This window comes from Emydura macquarii, unplaced genomic scaffold, assembly GCF_026122565.2.
Source record: "Emydura macquarii macquarii isolate MOO-44397 ecotype Brisbane River unplaced genomic scaffold, CSIRO-AGI_Emac_v2 contig_1253, whole genome shotgun sequence".
Taxonomy (NCBI): domain Eukaryota; kingdom Metazoa; phylum Chordata; order Testudines; family Chelidae; genus Emydura; species Emydura macquarii.
Window position 1 is genome coordinate 92881197 of NW_027131390.1, and position 14495 is coordinate 92895691.

The 14495-nt window shown below is 39.8% G+C and overlaps 1 protein-coding gene across 1 annotated transcript in view; it reads left to right on the forward strand.

Annotated features, from left to right (window-relative positions):
• Positions 1-14495, forward strand: part of LOC137154213 (von Willebrand factor D and EGF domain-containing protein-like) — a 218675-nt gene that overhangs the window by 117460 nt on the left and 86720 nt on the right. Inside the window, exons 13-15 of the mRNA XM_067549903.1 lie at positions 1869-2005; positions 5590-5751; positions 10295-10399. Coding sequence (XP_067406004.1) covers positions 1869-2005; positions 5590-5751; positions 10295-10399 — 404 coding nt within the window. The remainder of the gene's footprint in view (positions 1-1868; positions 2006-5589; positions 5752-10294; positions 10400-14495) is intronic.

Sequence of the window (14495 nt, forward strand, 5' to 3'; positions counted from 1 at the left end):
AATGTCAAAAATGTTCAAATGAAACCTTCAAGTCCAAAGTCCTGTCTCCTTTGACATTTTTGTGAAGAATAAGGATTTGCCTGTTAAATTTCCTGCACACAAATTGTTGTGCAGCATGCTTGAAATCTGCAATAATGGAAATGTTAACACAGTCTATTAGCTACAACATTACAATAGTAATGTGCACTACTATTGACATATCATGAAATACACAATGAAGGTTTTTTAAAACATTTTTGTGTACTAATCATACAAGAAATTGATCAAATCTGTTCACCATCTCTGACAACTAGCTGATGAGCGCTAATAAGTTGTAAATTCTTCCGGTAAATATAGCATTTGTGCCAAACAGTGCTGCAAATACCACTGCAATAAAATTTTTAACAAAATATGGTCAAAAGCATTTCAAAAACACAGGAGAAGCCTTTTACAATTTTCTACAGTTGCAATGCTTTCTCCGCGCCTCGAAAAATAATTGACATGCAGTGGGATCACAACATTTAAGCATCGTTAATCCTCATCAGTTCGTAAATGGGAGATCCTTCAAGGGAAAGATAGGTGCTATACAAGGTCCTATTGTCAATTCAGTTGGTGGCATTTCGCCCCCTGAACCAGACCTGAGCCAATGTACTATTATAGTATTAAATAATACTGTGCACTGAAAGTGCTGTCTTAGATATGCTGTAGCTCAAACAAAAGTATGGGCTTGATGTGGGAAACCCTTGGTGAAATTCTAAGCCCTCTGTTATGCAGGAGGTCAGACTAGATGATCATAATGGTCCCTTTAGGCCTTAACATCTATTAATCTTACTGATGAAACATGAAACTATTATCATGACCTTTTGTAGTCATGAGAGATGACAGACAAGTGCTCAGATATTATGGTGATGGGGGCTATATAGAACCTATTTTGACACATAGATCCATCCCATCGCACTTTTTGCAAGAGTACAGGTGTCAACTTCAGCATGCTGGCTAAATTTCTATTTGGGCATTTGCATTCTGACTACCTAAAAGTGCCCAGGCAGGATGGTGATAGGTACTTTATACTCTAAATACCTAAAACAACATACAGCAACAGTATAGAAGAGAAATGAAGAATAACTTAGTTTAAAGTTACAAGGGAAATTTACGTAAGAGAAAAGGTAAATACCTGGGTTGGACTTTAACTTAAACATTCCTCTTCAGTGTATTCTTTGGACAGTGATTCCACCACAGCATAAGGAAGACCTAAAAACAATAATAAAAGATAGTACTTCCGTCACGCCACCCACTGAGGGTTGTAAAGCACTTTACAAAGGTTAATGAGTGAAATTCCACCTGGTGCAGAGGGACAGCAAGAACTATGCAGCATTTAAGGGTATGTCTGCACAGCAACAAGACACCCGCGGCTAGCCTGCACTAGCCAACTCGGGCTCACAAGGCTGTGGGGCTGTTTCATTGCTTTGTAGACACAAGGCCTCAGGTGGGGCCCAGACTCTAGGACCCTGTGGGGTCCCTCCCTGCCACAACATGCCTATGAGGTAGGTTAGTATTATTACATACACAGATCCTTTAAAAGTGAACGCCTCTTATCTACCTGACTGAATGAACTGCAGAAAACTCATTGATATGAGCCTGGCAGCCCTGCATGTGTACTAGGATTACCATCTGACTAAGGGTTCATCCTCTTCAATGCTGATTGCAGCTGCTACCCGTGTATGGCTGTACTATTTGTATGTGACATTTGAAAGGAGATATACCAGGTATGTGAGCTCTGGCTATAACAAAGCAGGACAACAGTAAGAACAATTTGATAAAAGTGAAATAAATTGCATACGAGTTTTACTGCCTCTCTCTAAGGTTCCATATTTATTTCACCCTTTCAGAGAACACTCTGGAGATCACAGACTTAGAGAATCGGGGTCTCTGTGATATACGAGTTTCTGATTGTCACAGGATCCGAGTATTTGGCCTCCGCTTCAGAGATTCTCCCAACCTGCACTGTGAGGTCACCAGACTGATTGTAAGCAATGTACCATGGAAGCACAAACAAAACTCATCAGCAATACAGTAGAACTATTTACGTGCTTATATTTGGGGAAAGCACCCAGTCCTGTAAGGACTGGAGGCCAGGATCCTCAGTGATATTTAGAAACCTGACTCCTACTGATTTCAATAGGAGTTAGGTGCCTAATACCTCTGAGGATCTGGGCCTGAGTGTCCTCCTATTCCATTGTTATTACCAGGCACAGAACGCCTTCAACTCCCAGTGCAAGCATATACATGGTAGGCAATGGGAGTAAAGCCAACCTAACATGATTGGGTCATAAGCGAACCTCATTTTTTTTCTGCAAGCTTTATTTAGTTCCTGTTAGGCTCAGCTATACCCTCATTCAGTGAAGCCTAAAATCACAATATTATTTCTCATTTTGTGCATCTGGAATCTGTACATATGGCATATGCACATATATGTACATATAATACATACATGTATTTCTAAATGTAATTGAATGTTAAATATAACACTTATGTCATAGTTAAAGAAGGTTTCCCTGATATAGTGACAGGATAGGATAATATCTCAAAATGAAGCTGTTCCCATAGATACATTAGGGGGGCAAACCCTGCGCATCTTACACCCACAAATGGCTGGTGGAAGTCAGAAAGGGCTATACCCTGTTCCAAGCCTAAATAGCCAGGAGGAGGTAGGAGGCGCTCTGGAATGGTTACACATCAATTCTAAGGTTGCTATGGCAGTTCTGAGGCCTGCTGCTCATTGGAGGCGATGGCTGCTGGATTTCCACAGGTCCCACCTCCCACTACTCTTCTGACAGGCCTCAACTAGCAACTGAAGTGCTGATCACAGGGGGAACGCCTGGCTGGAGGCAGATCAGCCAGCCTGTGGTGAGAATCATCTGAGTTTGTAAGATGTAATGTGCACAGCACCATGTCGGTGGGACAGCTTTTCAGCTTCAGCATCAGTACAGCTACACTGCTGCAGCACTGTACCTGTAGACATGCCATTTTAACAATGATTACTACTCACCCTATCCAGAAAGTCTATAGTTTTAGAATATAAGAATACATGCAGGCAAGTCAAGTGTTTCAAACTATAGGGTCTCTATGTTTGGAATCCTTTTTCAATAGACTAAACAATGTTCATCTTCATGCATTTATTTAGTAAAGGACGTGAATGTTACAGACTCATAGACTTTAAGGTCAGAAGGGACCATGTGAACATCTAATCTGACTTCCTGCACATTACAGGCCACAGAACCTCACCCATCCACTCCTGAAATAGATCCCAAACCTCTGGATGAGTTTCTGAAGTCCTCAAATCATGGTTTAAAGACTTCAAGATATCTTACTCTGCTTTGCTGTGTGAACTCCCACTCCTGGGCAGCTCATGCACAGCCACCAGCAATCAAGTTGCCCCCTCCAACTCAGTGAGTGAGTGCCTCTAGCCAGCCACTCATGGGATTATCAATGGTCTGACAACAGTCAATATCCCCAGTCCCAGATGTAACCCCTGGAACTGCTATTTTACAATGTTCAGTGCTGCCCACTGTAAGCTCATATGTTTGTCAGTTTGTCAAAGAAATAGATATGTACCAGCCTTGTCACTTCAAATGGAGTCTCTTACAAACCTCAAACCAAACGCACTGTTTTAGATAAAACGAACAAATAAATTTATTAAACTACAGAAGGATTTTAAGTGATTATAAGTCAGAGGAAAATAAGTCATATTTGATCAAGAGAAAACAAAAGGCAAATTGCATTCTAAACTAAGCGTAACGCTTTCAGCAACCTTACAAACTCAGATGATTCTCACCACAGGCTGGCTGGTCTGCCTCCAGCCAGAGCCTCCCTCTGTGATCAGCACTTCAGTTGCTCGGTGGTGTTTGTAGATGGAGGTGGAAGAGAGAGAGAGTTTGCAAAATGTCTCTCCTTTTTAAAATGCTCCTTCTCCCCCCTGGGTCTTCACCCTCCCCTTTCAGGGTCAGGTGACAGTACCCATATATGGTTCCCTCCATGCCCTGATTCACTGTGGTCCTTTGTGGATTCGTTTGTTGATGTCTAGGCCAGTCTTTGTTCCTGGAATGCTCATCTGGATTGTTCTATACAAGTCCTAATGAGATGCAAACTGCCCGTCTGCTCAGAGAGTCTTGCTTGGTTATGTTTTAAGCCATGAGACACATCTTTGAGCATATCACATAGCAAAGCCTCATAACCACACACATGACATTGCAATAAACATATTGCTAGACAGTAATGTTCTGTATGCCATGAGCATTCCAAAAACATCTTACATGGCATACTTTGCATTAAACAATACACAATTACACTATAAGGGTGAACATGAGTGATACACAATTACACCATAAGGGTGTACATGGTGGTGCAGTGTGTCACACCCATGCCCTGTGATGTACAGGAAAGTGAAAAAAACCCCAGGGTCTTTGCCAATCTGACTGGGAAAAAATTCCTTCCTGACCCCAAATGTGGTGATCAGTTAGACCCTGAGCATGTGGGCAAGACCCACCAGGCAGATACCTGGGAAAAAATTATCTGTAGTAACTCACTTACCATAGTGTTCAGTGAAGTGGCAGGGGCAGACATGGCTCTGACCCATAGCAAATATACCAATGATTTACCTACTGAGGGCTAGATAGATCCTGAATAAGGAGGGGTACATTGTGTACTGCTTCAGGAGCAGCACAGGAGAGATTGTAACTCAGAGAGTCACGATATCACTCCTGGTTTTCCTGGTCATCTGAGGAGGGAGCAAATGATGCCAGGTCTATACTGCATGCAGTATATGTTGTCTGACCACTAGCACTGCTACATTGCCCAACACATTAAGGGGATGAATCCAAGGTTCTGCCCATTCTCCTCCTTCATGCTCACCTACACCAGAGTGGAAGAGTAGTGGCTTTGCAGAACCAACTTGCACTCCCATGCTGCTATTTGCAATGAGGGCAAGTGGTGCAGGGGTGTAAGTGGGTGGTTTATAATTAGGTGCAATTTAGCTCTTAGCAGCAAATCACACCTTCCCCTCCAAGGCTGCAGAGGGCGTCAGAAAAAGCAGAATCAGTGTGGTTCTGCTAGACAAGGGAAACCAGCTCAAGGAGGGGTCCCCATTCACTGTCTGCCACATAGCCCAGCTCCACGTGAGAAACTTGAGCAGTGGGATTTGTTAGGTGAGGCCTGTCAGAAGAGTAGTGGGTGGTTGGACCTGTTGGAAATCCACAGCCATCACCTCCAACGAGCAGTAGACCCTACAGCAGGTTTCAGAACTGCCATAGCAACCTTAGAACTGCTCCATAACCATTCCAGAGTAACTCCTTCCTCCTCCTGGCTATTCAGGCTTGGAATAGGGTATAGCCTTTTCTGACTTCAACCAGCCACTTTGAGTCTGTAAGATGCACAGGGTTTGCCCCCTAATGTATTTATAGGAACAGCTTCATTCTGGAAAAAAAAAATCTATCCAAAAGGAAATTCTTTACTAATTCTTTATTAATTAGAAATATGAATATGTGTACTGACAACTGGAATTCATTTGTTTCTGGAATCTGCCTGCATACATTTTCTTCTGCTTTACTGTAGCATCTCAATGGCAATTGGATATCAAGAGAACAAGAACTGACAAAAGCACATTTTCTCAGCTCTACGGCTGTTGACTGCCAGATTCCTGTTCTGAACAGCGCAGAAACAGAAGCTGTGCACTTCATGGCTGATGATGAACCATTTGCAAGATGGCAAGTGAAAGTAGGAATTTCTTATATTATTAAAAAACAATTTTAAAGGAGAGTATCAGTTCTTGTGATAATTAAAATGCAGAGTACAATTTTATTCTCACCGGTCATTAGAATTGAAGATGTATATAGACATAGATATCTTTCATACCATTCAGGGGGAAAAAAAAGTGTCACAATTTTGTGGACATATTTTAAAGGCAATGTTAAGATGCAAATTACCACCTCTGTTCCTGGTAATCATCTAAGGTTGTTGCACTGGTCTAATCAATTGTTACTCATTTGTATTTAATTTCTGGAGACCCAGGTTCAAAATCCTGATTAGGTCACAAGTAAAAAGGAATCATGTCTCGTCCTGTTGCATTGTATATTTTACTGCACATCACAAGACCACTGCGCGACTAGTATAATTGACAGTCTTTTGCAAGGTGAGGATGAGGACTAACACTGATGCAGTAGCATTGGCAGAGATATAGGAGAAAGCTTTCAGAGCATCTGCTTACACTGTGTCTGACTCTGCTGTGATTTCATCCCCTCACTTTCCCCAGCATTTAATATTTACAGAAAATCAGTACCCTAGTGAACCTGTACCTGCTTCTTCTACTGTGGGCTAGTCTGACCCCTCCAAGAGGACAATGTATTAATTGCTATATTGTAAGAAAATACACATGAATATATCTCTCACATTCTAGCTATGTATTTCTCCACAAAATGCAATTTTCTCAAGGTTGAAAATCTGAGATCAAGAACAACTAGACAAACTGTAGCTGGAAAAAACAGGGAGAAGCTAGGAATGACTATAGATGTGCTTTGAAAATCATTATTATGCCTCGAATTACACCAGCAAACATGTAACAAACTATCATGGCTTTCAATGAAACACAGTGCTTTGGTAATGGTCTGTTTTTAATATGGACCATACTCGTTGCATGCTAAATTCCCACTAAAAGCCCTGGTGGATGGGAGAAGCCCAGGGATGTATATATATTATATATAAAACCTGTGCTTCAGGTCTTAAACCAATCTCTATTGGAAATCAGGATGAGACCGGATGTGGGGGGCAAGGTTACTCTAAATCTGCCTACTGTGGGATTCTTACACCTTCCTCTGAAGCATCTGGTACTGGCCACTAGAGACAGGATGCAGGACTAGATGGACTTTGAGTCTGATCCATTATGGCAATTCCTATATTTTTATGTACAGGTTTCCCAAGATCTAAGGAGATGTTAAATCCTCAGCTGGCTATGTGGGTTATGAGGGGAAACACTGCCCCCTGATGGAACGATTTGGAGGAATCATTGAGAGTTGAAACTTAGGTTCCTGGCTCCTGTGTGCAGGCTTTTCCTAGAGAGGGTATAATCAGTAGCTCTATATCTGATTACAGTGTATTTTCACTGGGATGATTAATTAGGTCGATAGTTTTATACGTTATACCTACTGCATATTATGGTTCATTTTGTTTTCTCGTGCTGCCTGCCACACATTGAGAGTTGGGTTGCACAGCTTTTCTTTTTTCCTTCCAAATGTGCAGAGAATGTTTCTCTCCTTGCACTACAGTTCAAGGAAATCTGTCTGTCTGAGCGCTCTTCACCTTCCCAGACTTTGAGGGCAATCCTCCAAGAAACAGCTAGTTCATGGCTACCTGATGAATAAAAAATTAAACCCTTATGTGCCAAATGTATCCAGCTGCAGTCATATTATATTACCCATGCTGGTGGTTTTGCTGGGTGGATTGTGAAGGAAAAACACAGAATATAGTTTTGAAAGCCTTAACAGAGCTGTGCAGAAAATGCAAATTGCATTTCACAAAGGATTTTGAGATTTCGACATTTGTTTTCACTCCTAATTCAGAACAAAAGTATAAAATATTGAAATTCTCCAAGAAAGAAAATCTGAAGAAAAACAAGTTCCATTTCAACACAGCTGAAACATTTCATTTTGATTCTGACTATTTTATAACACAAAACAGAAAATGGAGCAAAAAGTAATTTCAAAAGGAAAAATTGGATCATTTCACTCCAAAAATGTTGAAAGGGAATGTTCTCAGAACACTTTTTCCCTTTTTTCCTCCAAGACAAAATTTCAGTGAAATTTAGCAAAGCCTTTTGCTTTCAGTGGAACAGCTTTTTGCAGCTGAAAACTGTTCCTTCAAGTTTTTCCAACCAGCTCTACATCTTAGTGATCTTTCATTTTATCTTCTATGTTATTCATGTTTTGCTTATTTCTGCCATGACCACGCTTCTAAATGTAGATTAGAAAATATCTGGTACAACACCAGGTAGTCAGTTTGGAATAATTGATTCAGTTATCAAAACACCTTCTTAAACAATAGGTGAATTAGGCTATTCAGTGACATCAGTAATGAGGGTATTCAAAGCAGAATCCAGCAATTGCCTCCATCAGCACTAGCTCATCACTAGTTGAGCTCCTAAGTCACACAGTCCTCTTTGCAAATTTCCTCCAATATCACTGTGACTAATAAAAAAAAGACAACAATAAATAAGTAAACAAACTGTTTACAAAACCCCACAGACTGAAAGTTATTATAACATATTAAAAATTAAAAATAATAAGCAATCTGGAAAAGTTACAGTTTGTTCACAACACTATTAACAAACAGAAAAATGAATTCTGTGAATTGTTCTTTATAAAGTGTTTGCCCAGCTTTAATCATTACTATTACTGATGTTTATTACCATGTGTACTAGCGCTGAGAAAACACACACCTTGAGGGCTCTGGTAAAGGAATTAAATTAAAGTTAATACTGCATTAAGAATGATCTTTTATTAATGGAGGTCTTGCCTGAAAACATGCACAATATTAAAAAAAAAAAATTGAAATGAAGTTTTTTTCTGCCATTGATTTAAAAAATAAAGTCTTTCTTTTTTAAAGCTCTTTTCCAATTTGTGCCAATACATATCACTGAATATAATGTTCAGGAGGGAATTAAGTTCTTAAAATTGTACCAATACATTTTCATTTCATTTCAATTTAATTTAATGTTGCTTTTTCTTCTTTTCCAGCATTTCAGATTACAAAAAGTTCACGATTACAATATTCTTTCTAGTTATATCAGTTTGTGTGGAAGTGAGTGTGTTCAGCAAGTAATGCTTTCTCAACTGAGGACAATTGCAGGCTATATTGTAGGAATACTCACTTTATCATGTTCCAAGGGAACTTATGATAATTGATTCTCTCTGTATTATTTATCTATTTATTTATTCGTTCATTTTGCTTTATATTCATTCTTTTTTTTTTTTTTTTTTTGCATGACTGGAGGATAAATAACACTCCCCTTTTATGAACTGAAATACCTCAATAGTTGATGAAAATACTTTTTTGCTTTGGGTCCAATGACTACTAGCAAAGCACAAAATTTTACTCAATAAGAGACATGTTTTTGTATCCTGCCTCTGAATTAAGTATATATCAACCAGCCCTTTGGTTTTAGCAAAGTCCTTATCCATTCCATTTTTAAGTTTACTAAGGCATTTTATATCTCCAGGACCTTCATAAAGAAGGGCCTCTTTGTTTTCTTGCCAATGTAGTACGTGCCTACTGCGTGCTTTCTGGAATGTTTTTGCTTGCTGATGTTCCATAGCTCTCAAGTTTCTCTCATTTTGAAAAATCTCTCTCACTTTAGTCCCACAGTTACCTTTGGTCAACATGAATTTGTTTTTATTGTCAAAAATTATTTACATCAGAAATAAGGAATCATGAAAACTGGGTGACAGAAATAGTCATTCACCCTAATGGCATGAACTTGATAGTGTTTAAAGTTACCTGCATTAATCATTATTTTGTGTCCCTCAATTTGTGTGCATCATCCACATTGCCTCCCATATGTGGGCTTTGGCAGGTTGAGAGGTATGGGCTACTACAATTTCAGAGTAAAGTTTCAGTTCTAAATGCTTTACTACCTCTGGTGGTAGAATGTGTGTTGCATTGCTACTGAGAACAAATTACTAGTTGTTACTGAGCAGAATTACAGGCTGTCAAGAATCTGTGTTGTGATGCTACTGACGATGCAAGAAAACCAAAGACAGAATCTGAATAGGAACAATAGAGATTGTGAGTAAAGGGATGGTGAGGAAATCCTATGAATCCACTTAATCTTAATATACTGAATTATTGCTTCAGAAATGTGAATTTCCCTCCCACCCCATGACCTACATCCCACCCCTGCTCTAGGTATATGCTTTTTCATTATGGAGAAAGGGTGGTCCAAGATAGGATGTACTGTTGAAAAAATACAAGTGTTTTGACTACTGAAAACGTATTAAGTAACACTTCAAAGTATGGCTATTTGACAAAGCTAACAGCTATCACAAAACTTGTTATCTGAGCCAAAAGATCTTTTGGCTATTAATAATGGTTTCCAGTTTGCAACATCAAGTAATTTGTTAGATTGCAGGGAAGTAAGTCACAAGTGGTTTAATTTATCTTGTTGGCAGGCATCCAGTTCAAGGGTGCAATGGGCATGGACATGTGCTCTGAACAGACAGTATCCATATGGAACATTATTACTTAGAATGATGATTTTTGTATCATTTAGATTACTAATGATGGCTTCCAGTACAGTAATTCCAAAGTTCTGACCCTGTATGATGGAGCCTGCCAGGTCTGTGAATTCCATCCAACTGGACTTTGTAAGTTAAAGGTAATTTTAAAGAGTTTAAAGGTTTAATACAAATCTTTAATCTTTTTCTTAACCCTCTAATTCACTTTTGTCTAATGTGTGCTTTAACTGTCTTAGAAGAGGAAAAACTGTTTTATAGGTCATCTGGATGGCTAAGTATTTTTCTCCTCTTTCTGAAAACGATCACACTGCTGTGTGATTTTTACTGTTTCTATTTGATATAAATAGTTGATGGATCACATATGCTGCACTTTACAAGGGATCTTTCTAATTACAACATTTCCAAATGCCCATGGTTGTTAATATCTAGAAATTGAAAACATTTATACAAGTGAACAGGACTAGAGAGAACCAGAGGCCCTGGGATCATCCCTGATGGACAGGATTCTCTCATGCTCAGAGGATTTCTAACCAACCTCCTCTTGTGAAGAATTTTTGGTAGGAAGATTTCCAACTTCTCAGTGGGAGGAAGGTTTCTTATCAGTCCCCTGAAGTCTTGTGGGGATATTGTAACTACAAGTTACAACAACTCTAAACCCATTCCCTTCAGCAGCAGGTGTACCAGAAAACATGCTATGCATTTTTCTCACATGGAGACACCCTTGAGATAACTTAAAACATCCTTGTTCACATTAAATATCTGTAAGTGTAGATATAGAGTAGTATGACAGATTCAGAATTGTAATCAAAGTCTAATTCCATATTTTAAATTGCCAGCACTCCAGGAAGTTGTGGGAGAGCATTCTATCCTTTTGTTTTCCTGTGTGCTCTACTAAATTACCTATTAGCATGACCCCCTTCAAAAACCTTCTCTCCTTTTCCAGGGGAACCTGATGAACAATTTTACTGCTTTTCAATACAATTTTAAAACATCCTTTTAGAGGCTGATTGGTGAGAATATTTGACTGTCCTAATCAATCTGGTATACAAATAAATAAACTATAGGGCATCAATCTTCCTTTTGTATAAAATAAGTTTCACATAGGTACAGCCTCTCCTCACTTCATGTGCCTTGTTCTCATTAATGTTAATAGGAGAATATTGTCTTCAGAGTTGCACTGAAAATTGCTCTTGAAACACCATATCACTTACCACAATACAATAGTAATTCCTATCTTTCAATTTAAGTCAGTAAACAGAGTTATCAAATGATCCAGTCTAGAACAAAATCTCTTAGATTTTTTATTAAAAGAATTAAAGCAGAAACATTTCAATCAAAACTTACTGTAAATGATTCTGTTTCTTAAATGTATGCAGTGTTGTTTTAGCCATTTTGGTCCCAGAATATTAGAGAGAAAAGGCTGGTGAGGTAATTTATTTTATTGAACCAATTTCTGTTGATAAGAAAGACAAGTATTCAAGCTACACAGACTTCTTCTTCAAGTCTGGGAAAGGTACTCAGAGGATCACAGCTAAATACAAGATCGACCAGATAGTTTAACATAAGGAGTTTTTGTCTTTTATCATTTTCCTTTTTGTGTTCATTCGAGAGCCTAGTGATTGTCTGGTTCCACCCACATAGTTGTTAACGAACTCACACAGGAAAATGATAAAAGACAAAAACACTGTATCAGCTGTGGATGAACACTTTTCACAAAGCAATCACTCTATATGTGACCTATCAGTGCTCATCTTCAAAGGAACCCTGCACAACACTTTCAAAAGACTAGCCTGGGAGCTTCAATTTATAACTTTGCTAGGCACTAAAAATCATGGTCTTAATAAAGACTCTGGATTTATGGTTTATTACAATACTCTGTAACCCACTCACCCCCCCTCCCCCTTTTTGTCCTATGACTATGGGGGTGTTAATGGGCCACTTCACCTTGAATGGTCCCTTAGAATGTTGGCTAACTATTTATGCTAAACTATCTGAAGAAGAGTTCTGTATAGCTCGAAAGCTACTTCACCCACCTTGTCAATGTTTCTTCAAGTTTTTCCTCATTCTTGTGTTTTTCAAATTCTGAAGTACATACATTTCCTCAAGATTCGTGCCTCCCCCAGATTATAATAATTTCTTCTGTAAAATGCTCCAAGAGCCTATTTGAATTCGACTATCAGTTCTATTAAACCACATTCTAATTATCCAAGCTATAGCATTTCTTTGTAACACATAAATTGCTTTCAGGAAAGGTGTTTCACTGAGAGAATATTTTATACAAGGCCATTTCACATTTTGTGTTCCTCTTCTTTGGAGCCCATTCATCACCACATTATCACATCAGAAAAGTACCCTCATTTTTCACCAGAACCAAGCCTAATTCGTCTGAAAACAATGTAATAAAGTCTTCTTATCCTCCAAATTATAATGGCCGAGGTCCATGTCTTTCTTTTTTAGGGTACTGCATGAAAGTCCTTTCAAGTTCTTTTATTTTACATAGTGTTCACACGTTACTATAATGTAATATATTATCTAGTATACTTTGTAAGGATTCTGAGAAACTAAAAAAAAAAATCCTTAGAAAAGACAGGATTCAGTATATAACCAATCAGAGAGTAATCCTGTGTCTTCAATGGGACTGTTCATATGGGTCAGACAGGTAGGATATAGCCTTAGGTCTGGATTTGGAGCCTTATGCTGGTAACACTCTCAGTGAAGAAAATGGGATTAACCTGAGTAAGGACTGCAGGATTGGGCCCTAATATCTGAGTGACATCAAAAAGTAAAATTCTTGATTAAACTTTAGAGAGACAGAATGTGTAGTTTGAAATGCATGTTGCAGAAATAACTCCACTATAAAGTTGGGGGCTTGGACTCAGTGAATATAAAACTCACAAGTTTAGGGCTAGATGCATAAAGGGGATTTAGCATTAGTGTTCACTAACTAACTTTTAGGTGCTCTGCTGCCAAGTAGAATTCACAGTCCCAAATTAGGATCCCAGGCTCCCTATACAATGCCTAGGGAGAGTTAGAAACCTAGACACTGAGTAGGAAGCCACCAAAGCTAGCCAGAAGGGAATGCTGAGGAGAAGGGTGTGACCTATGTCACTGCCCTCAAAGGAAGTTGGGGGCCTAACTCTAGGTGGGATGGAAATACCTCCCACCACTCAGAATTCACAGCTGTGAACCATCTCCTGGAGTTAAGAGCGTAAACCAGGTCAGCCCTTTCTCACCAAAAGAACGAGGAGGAGAAGGAGTTGGTGGTGGTGGTGGTGGAGGAATCCAGGGATCAGGAATCAAAGCCTGCAGCAGAGCCACTCTCAGGGCTGTCTAACAAGCGCAGCTGGCCTATTAGATTGCCTGATTGGCTACACTGTCTGATTGATGGGAGGAGTCAGTAGACCAGCGCTTATGCTCAGCAGCAGCATTTCAGGAGCTTCTCCAAGAATTTGTTCAGGGCTATTATAGCTTCTGAGTCCGCTAGTTCCCTGCTTTGGACCCAGCCTTGCCCCCGCCTTGCCTCACTCCAGGTAACCTGGCTATGACACTCAGCTCTGAGCCTCAGCTCTGATTCCTGACTTCCAACTTTGGCTCTGATCATTGACTCTGGCCTCTGACTCAGGTTCAGATTCCTGGCTCCAATTCCTGGCTACTGAGTCATGCTCCAACCACCGGGCCTGACTCCTGCTACAACTATTAGGCACACCTGAGTCTCTGACAGTTTGAGCTGCCCAGAAACCACTGACAATAAGGGAACTAGCGCTCATATGGCGAGCCTAGATCCTACAAAGGCCAATATCTCTTTGACAGAGATAGTGTGAACCCCACTCACCTTGCAGATCCAGGTTGCCACCCTGCAGGCACAGAATGGGGTAATGCAACCTCCAGCCACTCCGCCTTCAGCTCTGACCCTCGCTCCCCACAAGCCCAAGTTCCTTCTGTCTGACAAGTTCTGTAGTGATTGTGACAAATTTTGTAGATTCCTAAATAAGTGTTGGTTCCTATTTCTGCTATGCCCACAGTCATATCCCTCTGACCAAGCCCGAGTGGGACTAATTATCAGCCTACTTACGAGGGACTTGGGCATCTCTGCTCCTGCAAAAATCAAGCCTGCTTCTGGGACAATTTGAGGACTTTGTTCAAGCTATGGTGATGGCCTTTGGTGACCCAAGTTACAAGCGTATGGTCAAAGCCACACTTTAGGTGTTGTGGTAGGCACACCAGCCAGTTGCCATA